The 26,661-nt window shown below is 37.4% G+C and overlaps 1 protein-coding gene across 3 annotated transcripts in view; it reads left to right on the top strand.

The window, feature by feature from the left end:
- Positions 1 to 24,361, top strand: part of ZCCHC6 (zinc finger CCHC-type containing 6) — a 39,996-nt gene extending 15,635 nt beyond the window's left edge. For 2 of the 3 annotated variants that reach the window (XM_019555033.1, XM_019555032.1), the window contains exons 10-29: positions 149 to 268; positions 1,968 to 2,099; positions 2,882 to 3,062; positions 3,400 to 4,550; positions 4,689 to 4,839; positions 5,514 to 5,600; positions 6,792 to 6,892; positions 7,525 to 7,582; positions 8,698 to 8,801; positions 11,374 to 11,463; positions 11,542 to 11,655; positions 11,773 to 11,850; positions 12,991 to 13,168; positions 13,660 to 13,707; positions 13,788 to 13,879; positions 15,172 to 15,287; positions 18,302 to 18,627; positions 20,997 to 21,073; positions 21,234 to 21,297; positions 22,420 to 24,361. In XM_019555033.1, coding sequence (XP_019410578.1) covers positions 149 to 268; positions 1,968 to 2,099; positions 2,882 to 3,062; positions 3,400 to 4,550; positions 4,689 to 4,839; positions 5,514 to 5,600; positions 6,792 to 6,892; positions 7,525 to 7,582; positions 8,698 to 8,801; positions 11,374 to 11,463; positions 11,542 to 11,655; positions 11,773 to 11,850; positions 12,991 to 13,168; positions 13,660 to 13,707; positions 13,788 to 13,879; positions 15,172 to 15,287; positions 18,302 to 18,627; positions 20,997 to 21,073; positions 21,234 to 21,297; positions 22,420 to 22,487 — 3,336 coding nt within the window. In that variant the 3' untranslated portion in view covers positions 22,488 to 24,361. Of the gene's footprint in view, positions 1 to 148; positions 269 to 1,967; positions 2,100 to 2,881; positions 3,063 to 3,399; positions 4,551 to 4,688; positions 4,840 to 5,513; positions 5,601 to 6,791; positions 6,893 to 7,524; positions 7,583 to 8,697; positions 8,802 to 11,373; positions 11,464 to 11,541; positions 11,656 to 11,772; positions 11,851 to 12,990; positions 13,169 to 13,659; positions 13,708 to 13,787; positions 13,880 to 15,171; positions 15,288 to 15,696; positions 16,352 to 18,301; positions 18,628 to 20,996; positions 21,074 to 21,233; positions 21,298 to 22,419 lie in introns of those variants that run through there. The other variant, XM_019555034.1, reaches the window with a different exon arrangement.
- Positions 24,362 to 26,661: the final 2,300 nt, after the last annotated feature.

Genomic DNA, 26,661 nt, shown 5'->3' with positions numbered 1-26,661 from the left:
AAATAGCTTTGTCCAAGTGTTAATTCTCTCTCAGCACTTAAATTGACTGACTTTTGCAAATAGGAAATAATTTAAACTTGTAAAGATGATGTGATATGATGCCTGAGGCAGAGAAACATTAATAATTATTCCTTCTCTTTTTTTATAGCTGTGTTGTGTTGATCATCCTGAAGAAGGAGGCTTGCCACCTTATGTATTTGCTTTAATGGTGATTTTCTTTCTACAGCAGAGGAAGGAACCATTTCTCCCTGTTTATTTTGGATCATGGGTATGCATGTTTAAGTATTTTTAATCTGAATATGGTAACTTCTATATTTTTGAGGTACAAGTATGTAATAACTTACCTCTTACTTTTTCTCGGTCAGAGGTAGAAAAGGCTCTTAACAAGAACATGTGAAATGTGTTAAATGCAGGGGGGGGAGGGGAACTGTTAAGTTCTTCAAACTTCGATATTGAAATGCCAGAATTAAAATTATCTGAGCAAATGTAGTTCAACTTCTCTGTGCATGTGTATTGGCAGACTTTAGTTATATAATCATTTCCCCCACCACCACAGGATTCCAGACTCATTCACTGCATAGAACAGAAAGTGCTCACTTAATGAGATGCTTTTTATATTGTCTTCCCCTCATTGTTTAATGTGTGGCCCCATGCCTCACTTACAGCACATTGTTCAAACTTGCTGTGAAGGCAGAATTATTAATTTCCTCATAGGACAGTCACGTGCACAGACATGCGTATCAGAATGCTTCAGAAATATTAAAAATAACTTGCTTTGGAATATTTCTGAGAAGCGAGGGAGGTGGTTATCTCCATTTTACAGGTAGGAGAATTAAAGCATAGAACTTAAAAGTCAAAAGAATTAACTAATTTTGTGTGTCCAGTTTAAGAAAACTGGGACCTGATCTCTCCTTTGCTCAGGTATGTAACAGTTATATAATTCGAGGGCATTTAAGGCACTTAGTCAGTGAAACAGCTACAGATGCTGAAGATACTGAGACACTGAGTGCCTAAGCCAGTAGAGACGCTTTTAGGCACATGCAGAAACAAACTTGAAGTACGTACAGATCTTAACTGGCAAAACCACAGGTGTCTGCTAGTTTTAAATTCACACTCTTTGGCTTAGGCATCCAGCTCCTACCTCTGTTTTCTGTTTCTCTGTGGTAGAAGCAACTCTGTTCTGCAGGGCAGCTTTCAGCTGCCTTCATTTTTTCTTTCTTGCAGTCCCCAGCCTCATTCTCTACATACATTTCAACATCAGCAGTCAGAAAACCAGGGCCTACATAAATCTTCTTGACTCAAAAATTTGTGTTCACCTTTAGAACCAATCCATTCTTTGCAGTGTCTGAAGTTGGGGTCCCAGGGGAAAAATAGTAATCATATAACTAAAGATTTAATTATCATGTGCATACTCAAGGGAATGAATTAAGGTTATATAAAAGATGCATAAAATTCTTTAAACCACTTGAGTGACTTGCTAGGGCTTAAGTATTTTTTTTAAAGTGGGGGAGGAATACGCAAAGCATGGAATAGCCTTTGTCAAACACTGATTGTTGCATCACATCCTAAGTGTGTGTACAAATGTCCATTTGTAGAGGCTTCAAAAAAAGAAAAGGGGGGTGGGAACTGTTTCTTGGAATAAGCTGCAGCTCTGTTCCCAACTTAAAGCTGAGAGCAATATATTACTATGCCTGCATTTTTAAGTTGAGGGGAAAATTCTTGAAGTTAGTTAAGAGTTTTTTTTCCATGCGGGAACAGGATTTAAATCTTAGTTTTAAATGACTTGGGGTGGGTGGTTTTTAGGGGGAAAAACCTAACCAGTCTCTTATGTCTATCATAAATCGTGGTGATTTTGATCACAGCTAATATATTGACTGTTTTCTGGATACCATGGGAAAAGTGGGTTTCATGTACTCCAGGCATGAAACATTAGACAGTTTATCTCTCTCTCTTTCTGTTTCCTCCAGATAGGAGGATTCTCACTAAACAAGTTAATGAACTTTAACCTTAAAGAGGTTGAGAATGATATTGTGGTCTGGGAACAGAATCCTGTGGATGATTCTGCCTCTCCAAAAGAAGCTTCTCCTAAAAGGGGCAAGGTCTGAATAATTTCTCTTGCTTGATAAGAGAGTCTCTTGCTACTTTTACCTGTGAATAATCCAGTTTTGTTTTTGTTTTTTTGTTTTTAAGTTGAGTAAAATTGTGAAGTTAGGTGATCTGCCAAAGTGTGTAGGTGTAGGTTTTCTGGTACTGGAAATCACATGTGGAAGCTGGTGTGCCTTTCTAGCTTCCCCAAGAGAGAGACCCTTACTGATTGTATAATAACTATCAGCATGTTTATCACGATTCTGAGAAATAGCTTAACTTCATAACTGCAAATCTAGTTGTGCTTGTACAACTAGAAATGTACAGTGTAGAAATTATATTTTATTTAGTAATATCTAGCTATAGTTTTTGAAAAAATGAAAAATACCTAATTGTAGTCTGTAAAATCAGTATCAGTTTTAAAATATATACCACAAATGTATTTTAATTGAGCCTTTCAAGATAATGTATTGGATGTATTTACACTTTTGTAACTCTGTATAGTATTCTTTAGTTAAGACCACTAAAACAGGACTAATTAATGAAAAACAGAGACATTGCCTTCTAATGCACACTATATTCAGTCTATAATGGAAAATAATACAGTGATTATTGCATCTTTTTTGTCTCTTTCACGTCACTTAACATTTTAAATTGCAAGTTTTAAAATCTTGTTATACTCTCATTTAACTCAGTATGTGCATATATAGTCATTAGTACTTCTGTTGCGAGAAGTTATTTTGTATGTACATTAAAACTGAAAAAATCTAATTTCTTTTTGTTCTGTAATTCACAGGTTCCCTTAGTTTTTGATTTGGGACATCAGTGTTCAGCACCAGTTGGGCAGCTCTGGGTAGAACTGTTTCGTTTCTATGCCTTGGAGTTTAACTTGGCTGATTTGGTTATTAGTATACGACTCAAAGAAGCAGTGTCTCGTGAATCAAAAGACTGGCCTAAAAAGCGTATTGCTATAGAAGGTATGTGAAGTTTATCGTTAAGCTCTGCGTTTTGGACTCTCCGAGCTCCCAACACTACAATGTAAAAAAAGGAAATCAGTTTAAGTAGTCTGTCTATCAGATACCATCAAATGGCTTTAGCCTAGTATTTCATTCAGTATAGTATAGCGTTTCCTTCAGCCTAGTATAGCACTCCGATCTGTTGCTATCCTGCCTTTTAATACAGCTTATTAATTTAAATATTATCTATTTTAATGTTGTAAGACAAATTGGGGCTTATCAAACCCTTTTTAGTTATGTTTAATGAATATGCTGACTTAATTATATTCACGCGATTCATTTCTTTTTTCTCTTCCAGACCCTTACTCAGTAAAAAGGAACGTGGCAAGAACTCTGAACAGTCAGCTAGTTTATGAATATATCCTTCATTGCTTAAGGGCAACTTACAAATATTTTGCCTTGCCTCACAAAAAGTCTTCTTCATTCAGCAAGAAAACCCCTCTGAATGCCAATACAGAAATATCACAAAGGTTAAAACCTGAAAAGAATGCCATAATGCATGACACTGCTAATGTGCAAAACTTAAGTGATAAAACAGAAAAAGTGTTGGCAGGTGACTATATTAATAACACAAATGTATGTTCAGACATCCCTCAGGCTCATACAATTGATCCCTCAAAGATTTTTGATGGCTCCGAAAGCCTTACAGAAGAAGAACTGGCAGAAGATATAGGGCACTTGGAAATTACCCAGGAAGATTCAGATTGTGTGATTGAAGAGATTATTTCTGGTGATAATGAGGACTTTAAACCAAGCTGTGAAGAGACAGAAAGTGGAAATGAAGAGGAGGACGAAGAAGAGGAAGAACACGAACAAGAGAGAGAATGGCCAAACAGTTTGGTAGCTGTTAATCAGGATTTGGATGAAGACAGTGAAAACGGAGATCTCCCTATTAGAGCAAATGAGTGTGATATTGAAACATGCAATATTTCAGACATGAAAGCCTTTCGAAACACGGCAGTTACAGAGAGTGGTGAATATGGCTTAGAGTGCAGTGGGATACTGGATGAGAAGGCTGATATTGATGAGGAGAGCACAGAAGGTACTGATGAGCTAGATGAATCTCTGAACAAATTTGCACCTTCAGTACAGGACCAGATATCTGAAATCAATAATTCAGATGATGAGGATGAGGAGGAAGAACAAAGTCTGATCTTAAACCAGACAGAATGCGGTGATATTTTGACTGTCGAAGGTGATCTGGACAACACATACACTGGATCTGGAGATGAAGAAGCATTATCTGAGGAAGAGGAAGAATTGTCTATCCCTGTTAAATATGAAGACAAACAGTTGGAAGAAAATGTAGAAGAATCCCTGTTGGTAGATTTGAGTAAAGAGGATGTTACTGAAAAAGGAAGTACTTATGAAGAAAGCACAACAATAGAACAACTTATTGAATCTGAGTTCTTTTATGAATTTAATAGACTTATTTTTACAAAGGGCAAGGTAAACATTTAACGTCTAACCAGCTGGCAGCATAATTTAAACCTGGTAGAAATTGATATAAAAATATTTAGATTTATTAGAAAAGTGTTTGCTTGCTTTTTTTTTTTTTTAAATCTGTCTTGCATTCTATTCATACAGTCTCCTACAGTGGTATGTAGCTTATGTAAACGGGAAGGTCATCTAAAGAGAGATTGTCCAGAAGACTTCAAAAAAATTGAACTTGACCCTTTGCCAGCATTGACGCCCAAGTTTTCAAATATATTAGATCAAGTTTGCATCCAGTGTTACCGTAAGTTGTCAATACCAAGGTCCCTTCTCCCCCCACTTCGTTTATGCTGGAGGATAAAATGAATTGTCAGAAAATTACATACTGTAGGTTAATGGTACTGAACCAAGACTAGGTTAATGTGTAAATTACACCTGAATTTTTCATAGGTCATTATAAGTCTCGTCAAAATTGTAGTGAAGGATATAAAATTTTAAAGTATATCGGCTGACCTTCTGGAAGGCTGATCTGTATGTAGAGTCAGTGTAAGCTTCTGTATATTTGGTTCCTCGTTTAGGCATCTCTGTATAGACTTGACTTCAGGCACTGCCAATGCCCTTCTTAACTTGAACCAATACCTTTTTTCTTGGTTATTTATTTCATTACTAGAAGTGGCCATGTGACAGGAAACCCTAGGAGGAACAAACAAAACAAATATTTACAAGGAATAACATGTTAACTCTGTAGTTCTCTACCTATTTCTGTATTTACTTGTTTTTTTCAGTATGATTTTTTTCAACTCTGACCAGGCCCAATCTGCTCTTTGCATAATGTACTGTATATTTGTGTTCAAGAAAAGAAACGTACTCCTTTTTCTTCTCTGTCTTCCTTTCTGTATGTGGCAACACTTAACTATTTGCTGTTGACCCTTTTTACATATTGCTGTGCATGAATTTGTTTTTCTGTTGTTTTTTAAGAGGATTTTGCTCCAAATATTATAGAGGATCAGGCTCGTGAACATATACGTCAAAACCTGGAAAGCTTCATCCGAAAAGAGTTTTCAGGTAATTTTGTGGTGTTGTTTTATATGTTCTTACTTCAGCTTTAACTGCAGAGGGCTGAGGGCTCAACAAATGTATTGTGTCAGTATAAAGGATATAGTTTTTTTTGATTTTTATACTCTACCTATTTAATCAAGATTCTCCTAGTTGTTTAATAGCAATTTCTACATGATGATATGGTCTTGTTCCTATGCATATACCATTTCCTGCCCCTATAAGGCATATGCTCTCACTCTCTCTCTTTGTGTTTCTTTTATTCTTACTTTAAAAAAAATCAGTTGCAGGGATTGGAAAACTTGAAACTGGTATGGAGTTTTGTTTTTTGTATGTTAAATTTTGCTTGTTAAGAAATAGCTATGCATCACCTCAGCACAAAAGAGTAACAGCAGGTTAAGAAACTAGGAGTCGCAATTCAATATACAGTTACTGTATTTACCAAAATCCAAGATGTCTCTGGATTTAAGATGACCCCTCCCCCCCCCCCAATAATTACATTCTATACATGGAACATTTTAAAATATTTTTCCATGTATAAAACCTAATTATTGGGGTTTGTCTTAGATGCATCATGCCGTGCCTCCCCCGCAACTTTACATCCTTGCTCCCTGCAAACGCCTCCCCACCCCCTGCTTCACTGCATACCCTTCACGTTGAATGGTTAGACAAAAACCTCATCTTGCATTTAAGTAAATATGTATAGTATTTTTAGCCACACCTTGCTAACATAAAAAAGACTTTTAAAGCATTTTAATATTTTCAACATACCTGTCAACTTGCTAAAACCTCATGATAACCATTTTCAAGCACATGATCAGAATTTCAAAAATATTTTTGAAAGGCAGATTTAGAAAATGGCTCCAGAAATTTCCATTCTTCTCGACATTTTTTGATTTTTATCTGATTTCTAAAAATAGAAGTTGACTGGACCTTTTTCTGCTTTTAACCCAAACGTATCATAATTTTTAGTTTGTTTGACATAAATGTTCATCATGGCAAAAATACCTTTTTAATTTCTGATACCTTACATTAACTGAATTAGAACCTATTAACTTTGCAGCGCTATCTTCCTTAGAAGAACAAGAAATTTGTCTTATTTATTAAACAGCCCCTTTAGAAAGTAGTTCAGTGTTTAACAGAGACATGGTATAACTGGGCCAGTTCAAAACCATGATTGTACATCATGTTTTTTTATAGGAACAAAGCTGAACTTGTTTGGCTCCTCAAAAAATGGTTTTGGCTTCAAACAAAGTGACCTAGATATCTGTATGACAATTGATGGACGGGAAACTGCTGAGGTAACTTGCAGAGCTTTTTTGTACAAATTTGTACATGTAGTTAAGTTGTGCAGTTTTTTTAATTCTATGACAAATATTTTTAAAAAGAACCTTCACATCAGGTTGTCTGAAAAATCAGGGTGCTGGATTCAGCATTCCTGCTCGCTATCACTTGCTGTCAACTATATCATCGTCTTACAAGAATTCTCTCCCTTGCTGCTTAATTCTGCAGGGAAGCTATATTTTTCAAGGAAATTAAGATGCATCTAGTTCAACATTACAGTTCTGCTGCCTAATAAACTAGAGAGAGAACAAAGAGTGGGAAAGGAGCAAGACCTCCTCTGTTAACTAACAAATGTTTTAAGTGCAAATTTACTTAAAAACAGAATATTAAAATATCAGTTAGTGTTGATCTCGTCTTAAGCTGCACTTTTTAAAACTGGTTTTGTATCATTGCCATTGTCTGTATAATTATATGCCATTTACTGATGACAAGCAAAGAGAAGTTTATCTGCTGAAATGGCTTTGTTAAAACCCTTTCTAACTGCTATAATTATACATAGCTTTTCTAAAATTTTGCGAGAAGCTCTTTGTAATTAACACAGAATAGTTTTAATACATTGTAATCCTTTCTTACTTTTATTTAATTTCAGGGGCTTGATTGCATAAGAATTATTGAAGAACTAGCAAAAGTACTCAAGAAACAGTCAGGTATCTTTCCTGAAAATAAGTGTCTTAGTTCTTTTTACATAAATTTGTAAGTAATTCATAGAGTGAGGTGGTTTAAGGGCATAGTGCAAAATTGCTGTTGAGAAATAATGAGCCTAATATTAGTGGGGTGGAAGCCTTAGACCATAAATACTTGCATATCTTCATTTGCTTAAGTAGATCTATTAAGTGTCATAATGTTCATAGGGTTGCTGGCACACATTCATTTGATGGTGTGATGACAGGAATGTACACATGCATGGCAGTAGGCATGATTTTGGGATCAGATCCCATCAGGCAATTACTACTCACCAATGCAGGGGAAGCCCAGGATTATGAGCCCAGGCTCCCACTGCACTTTCCCTGCCCCATGTTCCATTTAAGGAACTATGGAGGCCAGCAACAAAAAAAGTGTTTACACATCTTTTGTGGACAGTTTTTGTGGCTGGTTTCCCATTTTGTTGATCCTTGTAATTCCTTGAATACATATAAAAGTTAAAGTTTATGGTGAGATTAACAGAGTAATCTTGACTTCTTCAGTGTAACACATCTGCCAGGAGTCTTGGACTGGGTCCATTTTAGATGCACAGATACTATGTCTGCAAACTGTGTACATAAAAACATGTTGTAAGCTGAAGTCTGACTGAGGACTGAGCCACTAGTTAAACTTTTAAACTTAACTATCCATTTTTTGATACATTATCATTGAAACAGCTGGTAATATTTATCATCAGTAATACTATTATTAACAAGAATTTTTTTTATATTTTAATGCCTTTTTATGAAAAAATCATATATGGTTACAGTGAACTAATCTCTCTCTACATATCAAGTTATTAGATATTTAAATAATTTCCATTTAGTTTTTAGTTAATGTTAAAAGATTAATTTTGCATTATATTGAATAGGTTCTGTGCTTTTTTGATGAGTGTTCTTAAAATTAGTGTTGTAATGTAAATTGATTTTGTTATGCTCTTAATAAAGAGTTCATGTATACCTTTGATATCTTCCAACTGATTGAAACCTACTGCAGTCTTCGGAGAGTATTATTGGAGTACTTAATTCCATGTGGTGTTATCTTTAAGTAGAAAATCAATCATTTCAATATTCCATTTTAGGTCTAAGAAATGTCTTGCCCATAACAACTGCTAAAGTCCCAATTGTCAAATTTATCCATGCCAGAAGTGGTCTTGAAGTAGACATCAGTTTATATAACACACTAGTAAGTATCTCTTAATCTTTTTACATAAACTGAGGGAAGAATGGGACATTATCATGGGGATTTAGCATGCTTTTTCTTTTTATGATGCAGTAATCATTGTCGTATATCACTTAGTGCAGTTGGGTTCTTAGAATCTAATCCACCATTTATCTCTGCCTGGGTAGTCCAGTATAGAATTGAGACCTTTAAAGTGGCTATTTCTTATTAAGAAGGTAAACTGGTAATACCAGTCCTTGGGTGTTTAGATCTGTCTTTAGGCTTTGGAGGGAAAAGAATAACATCCTAAATAGCAAAAAGACCATTGCCACATGTCTTATGAGCAAGGATTGCTTTGTATCAGGGCTATCTGAATCGTCATGATATAAGTAGATATCTCCTGGACTGCTATGGAGAATTAGGTTGGTAAAAGGAAGAAAATGTTAGCTTAAAGTCCTCTTACTGGCATGTATGTCCAAACTGAATCTGTTTATAGATTTCAGTTTGAACTCTGAACGTAGGTTTTGAAGAAACAAAAAAGCTTGTCAAGTATTAGAAAAATGTTTTTAAACTTTTGTATCGGTGTGTGAGGTAGATCTCAGGAATGTTACTTTGTGATGAAAATTTGTTCTTGAAGGTTACCCATTTGTATGGATCAGTCAGATAGCTCTTGTATCTCTGGACTGAAAAGGATGCGAGTTTGGTAACCATACCAGATATCATCTCCCAGAAACCTTTTGAAGGTGCAGTGTTAGGTTAATGCTTTACTTCTCTCAGATAATATCCTTCAAATGATGCATCTTGTCATGTTGTGAGTGGATAAATGTTAAAAAATGCTTTTAAGGTCTCCTTAACAGAGCATAACATTGTTATCTCGATGAACGCGTCCGTTCTCGATAAAACATCTTTCTAGTGTCAAGGACCATGCATTTGCTGCTGCTGGGAATGAAGTAGCTGCGGTGTTTGCCTGTGACTTTGTACCAAAGGCTAGATACAGGCATTTAGTTTCTACCAAGAGAATTGTTGTCCTCTCAGTCAAAAGCAAAAGTGTAGAGAAGTTTTAGATTTTTTTTTTTTTTTTTTTCCCGGGGGGGGGGGGAAAGCTCTGGGTGAGAAATAACCCTGAAACAACCAATGTTAAATTGCTCCCGGGAGAATTTCTCCTGGAAGATTGAATATCTGTGTGTGCTTTTCCCCAGCTTCTCTCCTGCAGATCAGGAGGCATGGAGCATGGGGAAACTCTCTTGTGTGTCTTCTTGAAACTGGGGTTACCTCATAGATTGGGAGGTGAGGTGAGCAACAGCCACAACTCCCTGCCGCTTCACCTCACTTCTTTGATATAGTCCCTGGTTTGGGAAAGAGGCAGGAGGCTTTGCCAACTCTCTCCAGCTTCTCCTTTCTACACCACTGCCCTGCTGAGTGGCAGAATGGTGATTTTAAAAGTTGGTGGCTGGGAGCAAGGCTAATTGCCAGGAGGATAGGCATTGTCCCATGGTGGCAGCCTTCTTGGTTCTCCCCTGTGGAAGAATAGCTCCCATTCCTTGCATTTTGGGCTGGCCCAGGGGAGTGATGGGAAAGATGGGGAACACTACCCTTACAGCAAGGCTCTGGGATAAAGCCCTCTTCTCAGCTGCCAGCTTTAATATTGCTGTTCAGTTGGGCAGTGGAACAGCCAGGGGAGCCAGAGGGACTTGGGAGCAGATGTGCAGAGGCTTTTCCCAACCTAACTCCCAGTTCCTGAACCCTCTAGCTTCCCTTTGCTGCCCACCCAGCTGACCCAGAGCAATGCAGAGTAAGGCAGGCTGCTGTGCCTTTGCAGCAAGGCTCAGGAGCCTTGCTGCCACAGCAAAATGCCCCTGCCTTACCTGTGCTGCTCTGAGTCAGACTGGAGCAGTGTGGTGTGCAGCAGGCTGTTGTAACCTTGGAGGGGAGGAGTGCTCTCCCCTCTCCCTGCATTCCTCTAGGAGAGTGCAAGGAGGAGGGCTATTCTCCTGCAAGGGAGAACTGAAATGGTTTCCACCATGGAGGAATGCCTACCCTCTTGCATATCAACTTATTGGGGGTATGTGGGAGACATTCTTCTCTGGTGGTAACTCTCCCCAGACATGGCAGTTACTACTTTTCAACAGCACCTGCCACTTGACAGCCTGCCTCCTTCCCAGGCAGGGGAGACAACAGGCTGTTAAGTAATGGGCTCTCCTAAGTGGGATGGCTCAGGGAGCAGCCCTCTAGTGCCCCCTGGCTGGTAAACTTGCCTGTGAAGCTCTCCAGCCGTGAGCCTAGAGAAACCTCTGTACAGTTTAGCTCCTGGGCTGTTTTTCTACCAGAAGAAATTTCTTCTGGTAGAAGTGAATTTCTGATTTCAAAGTCTAGCTTATAATAACTAATAACTAACAATGGAAAGGTTTGGATGTGTGCATGCATATAAAGGAGTAATAAGCCTTTCAGCCAGTGACTGAATAATTTTTGGATACTTCCTGCCAAATAAAGACTTTTTTATTTTTTCAAAGTTTCCCTCAACAGAAGCTGTAGTCTGCTAACACATTTTCCACATCACTCACTGGTTCCCAGAATTGACTACCTTGTTTATTTACAGGCCCTGCATAACACAAGACTCTTATCGTCTTACGCAGCCATTGATCCTAGAGTGAAATATCTGTGTTATACAATGAAAGTCTTTACAAAGGTGAGTTCTACTTCAAGTATTCTGGAAGTGATAACATTCACAGCAAAAATTTATATAGTTTAACATTTCTCTTTCTAGATGTGTGACATCGGAGATGCATCTAGAGGTAGCCTTTCTTCCTATGCATATACTCTTATGGTGCTTTATTTTCTTCAGCAAAGAAATCCACCAGTTATTCCTGTTCTTCAAGAGGTATGGTATGTCAAGAAGTAAATTAGTAGAAGTCAGTTTTTTGGTACACTGTTGACTAAAATATTTATTGAAATATCAAATCTGAACAGCTATACTAACTAGTTACTCTATACTTAGATCTACAGTGAACCAAAGAAGCCTGAAATTTTAGTTGATGGTTGGAATGTATATTTCTTTGACAGAATAGAAGAATTGGTGAGTATTTCACTTTTCATTTGATATAGTATTATACAAGACAGTTCCCAGTGCTTATAGTGGGCCCCATGGTTTATTCTCCACATGCCTGCTTTCTAATATGGGCCCTAAAACCATGGCTGCCTATTAGTACTGAAAATAACCAGGACAGCCAAGTCTGTCCATAATAGCCAGCACACTTATCAAAGTATAAATAGTACCTTTGTCATTGACATATGAGGGTAAATGGGTAGCACTATTTGCCCTTCATAAACAGCTGCCCACATCAACCATAGACCTTTAAGTGGTGGGGTCTGCAACTTGCAAACTAAAACTACTTCTGTTAAGACGTGTTAAAAGTGCAGGAGTTGTAGAATCCAATCACTAAAATTGTAGTTGTCTTTGAGTTATACATATGGGAGGAAAAATAAACATTTCTTATAAATAGCACATAAATTAGGGCAAGAAATATACTATATTTGAAAGAGAAAAGTAACATTTATTTGCAGCAGAAGGGTCAGAAAACTTCTATATAAAAGTTGTACCTATTCATGTTTGTTGTCTTTAATAAAAAAAAATGCCTAAGTTCTCATATGAGAGAGAGCACTGCTTATATTTCTAAAGCAGTGTAGAGGACATAGCCAGATAACTAAAAACATTGGACAAATAATGGAAGTGTGGCTAAATATATCTGTTTTTGAAAATATTGGTCTTATGTCTTCAGACTTTCATTACATAATTGTTTACATAGAATATATGAAATGTGCATCTTTGTGTGTGGGGAGGTAAAAGTTACAAAACATGAATACTTTGCATTTGATCGTTTGTATTGGGTTTTGCTAAAAATCTTGCCAATCTGCCACATTCCTTTGATGCATGGCATAACTCTTCAGCTTAATTTCTTAAATTTAGTGGAGTAACTGTGTTTAATGAACAGTCTGCTTAAATGATCTTTTTCAGAGCAGGCAAAATTGAACAGGGAGAGGGGAAAGAAATTGCTAATTTTGATGCTACTTAGATGATCCGTAATGTATTAATATTAGCCTTCAAAATATGAAGCGATGGAAGTGTTTAGAATAGCTTTAAATATGCTTCTGTATTACATTAAGCTGTGTCTGAATCGCTGAATATCAGAACAAGATTCTTTTCCTTCATTTCCAGCCAGCTGTTTGGCCCGACTATCATAAAAATACTGAATCTGTTGGACAGCTATGGCTGGGACTTCTCCGTTTCTACACAGAAGAATTTGATTTCAAGGAACATGTCATCTGCATTAGGAGAAAAAGTCTACTTACAACCTTCAAGAAGCAGTGGACTTCCAAATACATTGTCATTGAAGGTAGACATTAAATACAGAAGTCACTGATATGTGGGGTTGCTCTAATATTCATTTGAAGACATCTGCCTTTTCCATGTGTCTTTTACTTTCTTCCTGCTGGATTAAGAACTACTACTCCTAAATACTTGGAAATTCTTAAATGTTGCACCAGGAACTATGTCAGGAAAGTTTGAGAATAATTCCAAAACTTGTCAGTGCTGGCACTAACATTCTGGCCAGTCTGACTTTTGTCATAAAGTCTTCATCCTCATCCTCTCCCCTCCCCTGCTCCCAGCCCCTTCATTGAATTTTCAGCATTTCATTCAGACAGGGCCTGTGTCCTTTTGAGTGTGCTCTGTTTTGGTATATACAGAGAAACTAATTTTTGTGTATAGAGTTTGCAGTTGAAATAGAATATTGGATGGCTCATGTACATTTTAACTGGTAAGAACCACTTGATTTTTTCTTCACGCTAGCTTTAGTAATATAAACCCATAACATTCTTCACATAGATCCCTTCGATTTGAACCACAATCTTGGAGCCGGATTATCAAGAAAAAGTAAGTATCCATAAATAGCACATAGAAGAGGTAAGGATCTTGTTTTGGTTGGCAACTAATTTTTTGCTTTCATTTCTTAGTGACAAATTTTATAATGAAGGCTTTTATCAATGGCAGAAGGGTGTTTGGTACCCCAATTAAAGGATTTCCTAAAGAATATCCATCAAAGATGGTAAGTGTCTTAAGGATGCGTTGGAGAAAGTGTGTGTGTGTGTCCCTTACTTACCATGAAGCCTTACACAGGATTCATGGATAAACAGAGTTGTACTCTGTTAAGGACTAACACTTTTTCATATTTCACTGGCATCCTAGGTAGTCAAGGTTCAGAATTATACTGTAAATTGTTGCCTCCCCTGGTCTAAAATTTACGTGGTTGAGCAGGCTGCTTTAAGAGGGAAATAGCAGCAGCCAGGGGATCAGAGAGCATCAGACCTTGCAGGCTTATGGTTATAAGCAAGGACTTATGCAGTTCCATATAGCTCTGGATTACTTCTAAATTAGCATGTGAAGTAAAAGCTGTGCCTTTTCTTTTTTCATAGGGAACATAGCAGTTGTGTATCAAGTTAGGAGGCTATAGTTAATCATAGAATCATAGAAGTAGGGTGGGAAGGGACCTTGTAGATCTTCAAGTCCAACCCCCGGCTTGGGCGGGAGAAAAGACTGGACTCAAATGAGTCCAGCCAGGTAGTCATCAAGCCTCTTCTTAAAGATCCCCAGGGTAGGAGCCAGCACCACTTCCCTAGGAAGTTGGTTCCAGCTCCTAGCCGCCCTAACTGTGAAGTAGTTCTTTTAGATGTCTGATCTAAATCTACTCTCTAATAATTCGTGTCCATTGTTCCTTGTCATGACAAGTGTCTCCCCTAAACCCTTCTGGTCCCCCATAGTGAGTTTATAGACAGTCACCAGGTCCCCCCTCAGCCTTCTCTTGTGAAGGCTGAACAGTTTTAGGTCCCGCGGTCTTTAATGGCCTTCCACATTCTGTAGTGGACCACTGCATGATAGAGAGCACTGCCTAGCTCTTTCTGGGAAAATCATCCCAGGCCTTTCTGTTGAAAGTGGTCCACTTGTTGTGTTGATGTGGCCTCACTTTCTAGTTTTGCCTGTATGACTAGCAGCAAACATTGCATTTGTCCCAGGTCAAGTTGTGCCTGAGTTTGTCCTGGAACAGAAATGTCCCAGAAATGGTTTGTACACAGCCCTTCCAGTCAGGGTTTAGAGAACAACCAAATGTACTGCTGCTTTTCTGCTGTTGGTTCAGTTATGCAGTCCTGGGACAGTGGATCAGACACTTTGCAATGTCCTGGGACAAACTGTTAGCACTTCTTATCCCATTAACCTTTTTCGGGCTCGTTCTGGGATAATGGACATGAATATCTAAACAACACTTTTGTCCCAGGATAAAATGGCTTCTCCCAAGACAAATGTGACTTTTTTTGTAGCCTGTAACTTTTTTTTCCCTTTTAGGAATACTTCTTTGACCCAGAGGTACTGACAGAAGGAGAACTGGCCCCAAATGATAGGTGCTGCAGAATTTGTGGTAAAATTGGGCATTTCATGAAAGACTGCCCCATGCGAAGAAAGTAAGTATAGTTTTGGGGATGTTTTTTTCTTTGGTACTACAGGTTTCCTTAGATATTTTAAGGTAGATTGTTTTAATAACTTTAGATTTAAAATAATAATCTCACACTGCACATTTTGTTTTAATTCTTAAGCTGAAAATGTGCCTTTTTGCATTTTTGGGGCTTTTGATGGATTTCGCTATTATTACATGTCACTATCATCAGAATTGGATTTTTACAGGAAAAAAATATTTCATAACCTTTGATGAAATGTATATTTTACCCAAGGTACTACTCAGCAATTTCAGGGATATTTGTTCTGGCCTAAATAAAGGAAAGCATTATTCGGAGAGTATCTGAATGCAAAGATGAATAGTGATGTGCTGGAAAGAGAGCTCATGAAAACTTTCTATATGTTTTTGTTTAATAGCTTCTATTTATAGAATCCTGGAGCTCCCCAGCAAAGGTACCTTTTGTGATGTTTACTGAATCATGCTTCTCATCGTGCCAAAAAGCAAGTAAAGGGCACCACAGCATGACTTTTTAGACACCCACTCACCAGAACTGAGCCGAGCTTACACACAAGAACAAGGCTTCCTGGACTCGGTAACAGATGTCCAAAATTCAATAAATACCTTACTGTAGAAAATGAATGCAAAACTGATTTTCTTGGACTTTAGATGGTAAACTCTAATGTCTGCATTTAATTCTACAGAAGCAATTAAGGATTGCAAATCATAAAATGGTGACATTAAAATAAAAATCCAAGAGGAAATCATAAAAGCTTGTGTGGTTTAGTTGGAGGTGAATGGATAATTAATTTCTGTTGCAGCCTTAATACCCTGGAAGATTAAAATCCAGGCCTATAGGGTATTGGCTGTTTGAAAGGAAATAAACAGATTTTTATGTAAATGGTTTGATTCCAGAAGTACTGAGATCTGATGAGAAAGCAGGATGAGTTTTTAGGGGGCTACATTACTTAGACAAATGTGCAAGTAACAGAAATAAGATCCATAGACATTTCATTCTCTAGGTATGAATACATGCTGTTTTCAATTTCCTATGTGCAGAGCATAGGTCAATGACTTTTTTTCTCTCCCCTCTTTTCCCCCCTCCCCTGTCCCTCTCTTGTTCTAGCTCTAAGAATATGGACTGTTATAGGGATGGTCAATGTGTGGCATGCATGCCACAGCACAGACAGCTGCTATGTGGCATATGAAAACCCAGGCACTCAGTAAAAGCGGCTGGAAAATATGCAGGACACTACTGGGGGAAGAGGTGTTAGATGTCACTGCCAAGAGCCAGTTTAATTCTTTTCTAGCTGTGACCAAATTCAGGCCTTTGCATCCTTGCTTGCCATATAAAACTGGGGCAGTTGCAAAGCCAGGGAAGTGTTAATCTTGTTGTTAGCTATGACACCTTGCTTGCAGCAGTATTCCTTACTCCCACTTTGTTCCAAGTACCCACAGGCTCCAAGCCCTTCTGTGTTCATTCTGGCCTCCTAGGGTGTAGACTCCATGAGGTACTTCTGGGAGTTGGGAAATACAGTGGCACTCATGGAGGGTCAGGTTAATTTGTGGCATGCTAGACAAAAAGGTTGGCCATCAGTGGGCCATTGCAGTAAAGGCTTGTCTAGAGAAAATCATCCTAGTTCAATTGTATGTTTAGTCAGGTTGAAGGCCTGTAAAATATATTTGTGTGTGTGTGTGTGTGTGTGTGTGTGTGTGTGTATTATGCTTTAAGCATATATTATGCTTTAATAAGTTCTCAGCCCCATTTTGGATGCTTAAGACAATCATTTTGTAATATATGCAGTGCACTTCTATATTAACTGCCCTCCACTCATGCAAAAATTAATTGGATTCCAAACCTAAATCCCCAATATTGCGGCTGGAGTGACATGAAATTAAACTTCTTATATATACACACACCTTTTCTGAGAAGGCCTTCAACAAATAACAAAAAATAATTACATAACTACCTTGAGAAGAAGGAACATGTAAGTTCAATTAAATATCCTTTTTTGTACTACATAGCTTTATAACTTGATTAGGGAATTGATGTGACACCAAGTTAGTAAGTGATCCATGTGTAACAATGGCTGTAGTTAAGACTGTAGGGTAGATTTTCAAAAGCATCTGAGTGGCTTTAGGGTACCAGTTAATGAATTTTGTAGTAGATTTTGAAGTATCATGGGCACTTTGAATCTACCACCCACATTAAAATTCTTTAATGTTGTTAATTTTTGGCCATATTTTTCAAATGCATCTCGATTGAATAATACCTAACCAAATTTTACCAAACTTGAACTATGGCATCCTTTTTTGTGAAGGATGATACCAATTTATGGAAAAAAAAATAAATTATTTGAGAGGACAGCATCTTTTTTAATGTTGTTCCTTAATTGCAGGTCTGACTTGACATAATTTTCCCTGGTCTTACAGAGTTGTTAATGAGCCATTCTGCTTTCCAGGAGTAAGCCATAACTAAATTATATATGCTCATAATTCCTCAGTCAAACTCTTAATTGTAGTCCTTTATTTTTTAGTGTTGTAAGTAGCTGGGATGGACTCATGATTGTGAATTAAAAGTTTTTTTTCCTTAATATGTCTAGCATTTAGTATGAAACTGGCCACATTTTTCAAATGTGTCTCATGATTGAATAATATCAAATCAAATCTGGTCCAACTTGAAGCAGTTAAGCTATGGACTGTGAACTGGAAGAATTTTGTCCAGCTCAAATTCCCAGAAGTTACTATTACTGTTTGACCTCTTCTGAAAAGATGCTGGTGGTTTTTCTTTTTTTTCATGATGCTCCTATTGTACATAATGCCTTTTTTCAGCTAGGCTTCAGCAGACAATTTGCCATGAGTGTATGAGTAAATACTGCTAAGTTCATCCCACCTTTGCTTTAGTAAAAAGGGTAGGTGCATTCACTTTTGTTACATGTTGCAGAAATGCTTTTAAAGTTATACTTGTTTTAATTCTCTCCTGTATCTACTAACATAAAGTGTAATTGCTGTTCTCTTCTGCAGAGTGAGACGGCTACATGATCACGAAGATATCAGAAACCAAAGGTACCCAGAAAATAAAGAGAAAAGAAGTAAAGAGGACAAAGAACTACAAAATAAAACCACAGAAAAAGACACCTTAGTCAAAGAGGGAAAGATGCAATTAGGTGCATCTCAAAAAAACAAACTAGGGAAAGGAACAGTGGAAATGGGAAAAGATAAGACCCCCAGGCAATCAGCAGAGAAATGGAAACGGCAGGAGGACAGAGATTTAAGAGAGAAACGTTGCTTCATCTGTGGAAAAGAAGGACACATTAAAAAAGAATGCCCGCACTATAAAGGACCTGCAGGTAAGAAACCCTGATATGACTCAACATGAGCACTTCTCAAACAGAGCATATAACTCTCTGAAGTATGTAATGCATTTAGCTAACTAAATGGATCAGGTTTAGTAACCAATGTGTGCTGATCCTGTGTGCTTTTTCAGGAAGGTGATAAACAAAAGCCCCACTTCCTTCCTTGGTCTTTCACCTACATTAAATGACATTCTATACCTGAGAAGGGCTAGACATGAACTTTTTAGAGATGGGGCACTCGTCCATAACTTTTTTTTTTTTTTGGCAGCACTCCATTTGAAAACCACTGTGCTGCCACAGCTTACAAGATAACTCCTTACTGAATAAGGAATTTAATGGACTCTTAACTTTTTTCTTTTCACACAACAGCAACATTGTAATAGTTATCTCCTACCATATTCAGGTTAAAAAATAAATAAATAAACAAAAACCACAGTGAAGCACAAAATTAAATCAAGTGCTACTCTATTGTTTTCTCTGTGAGAAACTCCTTGATATGTATTGGGTTGTTATGAGTGGAATAAACATAACTATGGTCACAGCCTATGTAACACACATTTCATCTCTTGGTTATGCAGAAACTAAGAGGCTGTGAAACCCTTAAAATTCAGACTTGAGTGGTGAATAAACCTTGCCGTAATAAACATTGGGTTTTTGTTTTCAAATATTAGCATACAAATACCGTGTGCTCTGTCAGCATATTTCCCTGTTCTAAGAGCAGTTGCTTTCAAATGGTCCCTACAGAACCAGACCAGGAAGCAAACGAGACAGGAGCAGCTGCTCTTGTCCTACCCTTTCCTTGTCTGACCCCACGCACTCCTCCCAGAAACAGGCAGGTAGGACTGTTCCATCTGCTCCGCTTGCCTCTGTTTCCAAGAGAGACACTTTGAGCATTCTTGCCACAGCCACTTCCCAATTAGGCTCTGCAGGTGGAGTTTCACCCAGCTGTGGCAGCAGTAGTGCCCACCCTCACTATAGCACCCTTTAGAAGTTCTTGCATCACCCAGGTTGAGAACCTGTGCTTTAGACCCAGAAGACAAGCTCCAGTTAAAACTTTAATATCTGGCTTTTTCTACTTCCCTTCATAATTTGTTAAATAAGTATCCAAATTTAAGATTTTATTTCATCTACTAACAGTAAAAATTGGATCCCCAGCTATCCTTGTCACAGATTTTAAAATGTTTTAAGCAATGGAGACTAAACTATTTTCCCCCCATAATTAGTTCAAAATTGTTGCAGATCTGTACAGTTTAGTTCATGCTCAGATATAATGTGGCAATCTGTAAAGTTCTTCCAAGTCAGCAGCCAGACGGAAGGAACATGCCTTTTCTTTAATACCATGGGAAGAATGGCTATTTTACCTGAAAACCACTGATGTGGAAATCCTGGGATGACACCAAGTCCTTCCTCCAACTAGAAGCCAATTGCCAAATTATCTGAATTAGATTGACATCTCTTCACTCCCTCAAGCAGTCAGTGAAAGAGAGTATCAGTTCAGCAAAGTGAAGTATGAAGCTGAAGCCTATCCTAAGAAAACTGAAGGGTGCTCTTCAGCTAGCCTCCATCATCAAAAGGAATATCAAACTGCACCGTTTCCTGAGCTAATAAGTTGTCCCACTTGAAAAGTTTCTAAATAGAAACACTAAAAAAATTACACTTCTGTAGAGTATTTTTTTAAATGGCCTGGAAGTAATAAGGAGTCCTATCCAAAAAAAAATCTTAAAACTGGCCTCAACTGTCCTGCATAGCTTAAATAAGAAGGCCGTCTTGGTAGGATACTTGTGAAGTATAAATGAGAGAGAGAAATTTTGATACCATCCAAGACTGTTGCAGTCTTCCTTTCAGGAGGGAAATTTATGTAATTTTTAGGTGTTAAAGATTTCCAATAATACCCTTAATTTTCCAATAATACAGATGTGCTTAGCAAACCACTTTAATTGCGTAGATGGTCAAAAATAGTATTCATGGACTCTAGTCAAACATATGGGTTTGATATTAGGTTTCAAGTCAATGTTCTGGCTGGCTTCTGACCTTCTGAGTCACTCCATTGGCTCTCCATGTACCATTGTATGTGTTCTGAATTTTTTTTACTCACCCTCAGGACTCCATGATCCTCTTCCACATTTGCCCCTTTTGCACTCATTTGGCCATTGACATTATCCTTAGTATTTGTCTCTTCCCTTGTCTCACCTCTTTCTAATCCTGTACTTGGAATGCCCTTCCAACTAAATATAAAATTACAAGGCACTTGGATAATGTGGTGATAGAGGCCATATAGGTGCTTAAGATAGGCTGATGGAAATTGTTTGTTGCAGTTTCTGATAAGTAACTCTAAGTAATTCTTTATTGTATTATTCTCTCAGGTTGTTCCAAGTCAGAAGCTTTGTGTGGATCCCCTTCTTCACCCAGTGCTGTTAAACATGCTGGTAGACTAAATCAGGTAAATGCCATGTAACCTGTTTTCTGTATCACTTCTTTTTAAGCCTACTTAACCTGCTCACAGGAATCTACTGCAGCTGGTGTCAAGATTTTAATTGCACCCTTTTGGTTGCATGTTGTAATTTGTATGTTCATTCATCATCACTGTGTGTTATTTTTAGGGAATGCTTTTACATGAAGAAAAAAAGAAACAAAAAGGAAAAGTGTTTTTGAGTCCCCAGTCAGGTTGGTAACTTACCTTTTCAGTTTAAAAAAAGATCACTAGCTAAAACCGTGTTTGGGGAGCTTAACATATTCTTGCCCATTATCTATTAACCCTTGCTGATGAGAATTTTGTTTTTTTTTTTTGTATAAGTTCTTCTCCCTTCTCTTCCTGTTCTTGACTACTGGAGAGAGGGGAATATGTGCTTTGAAGGAGTGTCTATTAGGATGTATACATGGAGCATTTTACTGTAAGACCACCTCATAGGAATGAATGGTCTATCTCTAGAATTTTACATGATCATTTAACTTAGGATGGAGTATTAAAGGAAATACATCCTTTGATCCTACTGAAAAAGGTGGATAGTTAGGCTCAGAAGAAAGCTTAGAAATAGTCTCGCCATGTGAACAGGAAAAAGATTCAGTAGGAGGTTATACTTGGACCTCCTATATATTTTGTTAGAAGGACGATGCTACTGACACAGCCTTGCATAGTTTTCAAACATTTAATAAGTTATAATTTGAAGAGAAGAGCAAGAGGGTTGGTTTTTTTGCAAGTTTCTTTCATTAAACAATTTGGTTTCAAGTTATCTCAGTGTTGAGGTGCTCAAACTGGCACTACTTAGTTTTTTGTAGCATGGGTGCTAGACACTTTCAGGAGAGAAAAATGAAGTGGTAGTTGGGTAGAACTCAGATTGCTATAAAGTGTCTAAAGCTAAATACAAGTCAGTCTTGAGGACTTGAATTTATTTATTTATTGGTTGTTATAGTTGAAAGTCTTATCTCATAAAAATGTATTGTATTTAAACACAAAGGGGAAAATTACTAGTTTGTTCCAAGTCATTCAAGCCTCAGTCTTCCTACTTAACCCATCTTAGGCTTTCATTAGTGATCATTTAGTGCATGAAGTTGTCTTACACTTGCTTTTGACATCATTTAAAGGGAAAAAATATAATCATTTAGATAGTTCATCTCTAGGGCTACTCTAGTTTAATCCAAGTATGTTGTTTTGATTTTTTTTTCTCTCTGTAGGTTAGACAAGTAAATTTAGAGAGACCTTAAAATCTTTTTCAAAAAGGTTGTATATAAATTATTTTTTTGGTTTAGTTACAAATGTAGTAATGTGACTTTTTTTCTTCTATTTAGGCAGTCTTTCCAATAAATATATGACTCAGGGAAAAGCCTCACAAAAGAGGACCCAACAAGAATCATGAGGGACCGAAGCTCATAAAATGCAATACAGACCGTCCATGCACTCAAATTAGGTTTATTTTGGCTAAACCATCTGGATTCACAGGACAGCAGCACAAAGCTAACTTCAACTTAAGTTAAAGAAAACTTCAGTATTTTATTTTAAATTGCTAAAAGGCAAAGCAGCTATGGATTTTAATGCAGTCCTCCAACCACGGACTCCTGCTCTTAATAGATTATTTGAGTATTTTAATAGAAAGCCATGGTGTTTATATTTGTTTACTAGGTAAAACTGGTAAATAAGGGCAGGTACTCAAAATGGACCATTTTCAAGGTTTTTATCATTCAACCTGGCCCTTTGAAATGCACTAAAATTGTGTGCAAGCCAAATATAATGTTATATTTTTCTTCAAAAAAATTTTTTTTTGAAGGAGGAAATGATATTTATTAATGTTGATTGTTTACTGAATCCTTGTGTAAAAGTGTTTGAAATGTTTGTGGACTACTGCTGTGTTTGCAAACATTTTTTTTTCTGTGGAGAACTGAAAACATGGACATTTAGTAAACTTTTATGTAAAACCTCTGTGGACAAGCAGTGCCATTGAGTTTGGGTTTTTCCCCTCCTCTGTGATTTTAAGAGAGTTAATTTGCTGCTGTGCTTGTGTACAGAAAAAGACTGAGAAGCAGGTTAGTCCTGTTTAATGCTGCTAAGAACTTTCTCATGGCCTTCAAAATGCAACAGACAAAATTGCTTTAAGGGAAAAAATAAGTTATATTCAACAATTTAGGGTAAATGCATTTCTTTTTACAAAAAAATAGAAAAAGAAGAGGATCCATCTGCCAGTCAAGGATGTAATTATTGTCGTCATCTCAAGTTTTTCCTCAAAGTCCTTCTGGAGTTGGTACTGTACCATCAAACCCTGTTCAGGAAAATAACCAATCCATGGTAAAAAAATGAAACCACTGTTATTTATGACTTCGAAATAAAAAACCAAAAGTTCAAACTTTAGATTATCTACCTCTCTTCTTACACTGTACTTACAATTCCCTGTATTTTTGCTACAAGTACAAAATTGAATAGGAGCATAGGAGAATGTAATTCTGCTATGGCTGTTTGTTTAAATAGTGTTATATTTAAGATGAATAGTTTTTCAGTGACTCTTAAGATTTTTCAAGGGACCTAAGAGATTTGAACACCCAACTTCTATGGAGTTTCAAACTACCTTACGCCCTTTTGAAAATTCTAGCTGTAATATACTCTGAAATTCATTACTTCACACTTTTTTTTTTCTGTCTATCATGCATCAAGTTAAACCTTACCCAGAGACTAACAGAAAATAAATGCAGAGAAATCATCTGACTTGGATGGTATGGTATTTGTCAAGGTCACTTCAGCATTGTATCTTAAGGTACATTTTACTTACTGTAAAACTGAATGTAAAAATCATTCAGTTCTTCTCTCGGAAGCAGACTACTTATGACTCTGAAAGTGCCGTTTACTGACAGCAGTGTATAAAAGGTGGTCTTGCTTTGTATATATGCTTTTTTAATTCTGCCTTTTAAAGGTTTCTTTGGTATGTGGATAGCAATAAAGGAGAAAAATTTATGGGGAGGGAGCAGCATCACTTCTGAAGTAGCACATCATCTCTCCATATACATCAAGCATATTCCGAAAATTCTAATTTTGCTTGCTGTTAGTTTACCCTCTTCTTCCCAGCACCTTTTTCCAAGAAGCATTCAAGTGCGAAGCCTTCCTCATGACAACTACCATTATGTGAAGGCTTTTTCTGTGGATCCACCTTTTGCTTTTCGAAAGTTATTTCCCAAGCCAACTCATTTTTGCCCTTCTCCTTCCTGATAAATCAGTAAATACAGAATACTCCCATAACCCTCAAACTAAAACCGTAAACCTGGGTTGTATATCACAAGTACTGTATGTATGCTAAAAGGCTGGACTGAATTTCTACTAGTGAATGCACTGATGTGATTGGCTGTAGTGGAGGAATATGGTGACTTAAATTGGATGTACGTCTGTTGGATTAATGTATTATTATAGTTTTATTTATTGTTAGAGATTTAAGGAAAGGAGTAAAGTGTACATCTTTTAATTTTTTTTAAGGTATAACTTTAAAGCTACTGCTGAAAATTAAAGTAGAAGAATTGTGAGGTAACTACTTTGTAATTTTTTTTATATAGGATTTTGCTTGTTTTATGGCTATATTAAAAAATTATAGGTTTGCATGCAAGAAATTATTCTAACAAAACTGTGTGTACAAATCTTTCTCTTATAAACAATCATTCCCAGAAAAAAGCTACACAGTAGCCTTTGTCACAGGTTCAAAATGCATTATGTTCAATTACAGAGAACATGCATAGCAAAACTTTCTAATACTATCCAGTTGACTTCCAATATTTTTCTCTGTATGTAGTACAAACATTGATTTCCCTTTTGACTAGCTGTAAAGGATTTGGGAGCCCTCATACTTAGATCAAGGACTGGCAAGAACAGTCAAAATTTAAATTTCCTCTTGTAGTGATGTTGGTAACTTAACAGTATCAATACTTTTTTTTCTTCAGTTCAGTGCAATTCCCAGTGGAGTCTCCCCTTCCCATAATCCCCAAAGTACTTAAATGCTGAGGGAAGCTGTGTTAGAAAACCAGAAGTGCCTTTCTTTTCTGAAGGGGACTCCTAGGTCTTCATTCCAAGTATTTGTATACTTTGAAGGGTGTTACCAGAGATGAACATGTCCATCTTCTTCATAGTCCTTTTGGAATGTTGTAGGGAAGGATCCATTTTGTGCCATCTCATATGGAGCTCTTCCAGTGAGATAAAAAAGCAGGGAGCAAGCTGAGTGTTGTCCCTCCCCCTCTTCCCCCCCCCCCAAGAAAAAAGAAAAAACAACAAAAACAGTTTGTTGTATTTACCTTGATGTGCAACAGTTCTTTTGTGCTCTCTTGGCTGAACTCCACATTTTGTTTTATACCAAGAGATGCCGCCAGTGTTGGAAAAAGACAATTTATATATTCCAAATAGGCAGCACTGCTAATTTGCAATTCCTGTGAAAAAGATGCTTAACACAGGGTATAAGTTGATATTAATCTATCTGTTTTTGTGCTCAACAAATAATTGTTCATAACGAATGCCTGCCGACAAAGAATATTCTTTCCTGTAAAATGAAATTGTCAAGCACCCTTTCTGATGACCCTGTCAGTTGCTTTGTGTTCAGATGCTTGGGATATTGACAGATTCCATAGTATACTGGAAAGCTTTAAACATTGTTAAAGAAAAAGACTTTCTTTCTAAAACAATGTAATTTCCAGTCCTGATATGCAGAAAGAATACCTCATATATCCAGCAGTGTGTTGGGGACAGTGAAGAGAGAGATGTCTGAGACATGAAACATCCTAAGGCAACAGAAGAAGCAACAGTCTTCAGCCTACAAAGCAGAATGATGATTGTAAGGAAGGCGATTCATCTGTACCTGGTCTCAGGATATGGACACATGACGCAGTTGCTACAGAATAATCTAGCTCAGCTATAACTGGGGATATAAAGCCTGCCCTCCCAAAGGTTTAACTCAGGGGTGGGAAATTATATTGGGCGGAAGGACGCTTACTGAGTTTTGGCAAGTCATTGAGAGCCGCATGACAGGCAGCCAGGGGCAGATGCATATTAATTTTCTACATTTTTTTAGCAGCCCTGCAGGCCGGATAGAATGGCCTGGTGGGCCGCATCCAGCCTGCGGGCTGGATTTTGCCCACCCCTGCTTTAACTGCCCTCAGTAGGCATTTACAATGTTAGGCCACTAGGTAGTAACATTAGGACGCAGCTCACTTTTAAGTAAAGATCTACCCCAGGATGAAACTAAATAGAACTGAATTGGTATGCTGTGTGGCTGGTACACCAATGTAATTCACTGCGATGTATACTTACTCGTTACGCCTTACTTTTTGAGGGGTAACTTCAACAGTAAAATGACTTATAATACAGTAGTGTAACACAGCTGTGCATCATAAGCCTGCTCCACTCTCCCCCCGAGAGTCAAATTTATTCCAGAGTAAATGGAACAAGTTAGGGACTGGCGCACACACAAAACTGTATTTGGTCACCTCTGTTCACCCTTGTATAAACATATATTTCAAAACAGCTTCAGAAGAGATGGTAGTAATACTAGGTTTTCTGTTTTATGTGTGTTA

The sequence above is a fragment of the Crocodylus porosus genome, unplaced genomic scaffold, assembly GCF_001723895.1.
Source record: "Crocodylus porosus isolate Cpor-Errol unplaced genomic scaffold, CroPor_comp1, whole genome shotgun sequence".
Lineage (NCBI taxonomy): Eukaryota > Metazoa > Chordata > Crocodylia > Crocodylidae > Crocodylus > Crocodylus porosus.
The sequence above is the reverse complement of the archived record's forward strand: the minus strand, read 5'-3'. Positions and strand labels throughout refer to the sequence as shown.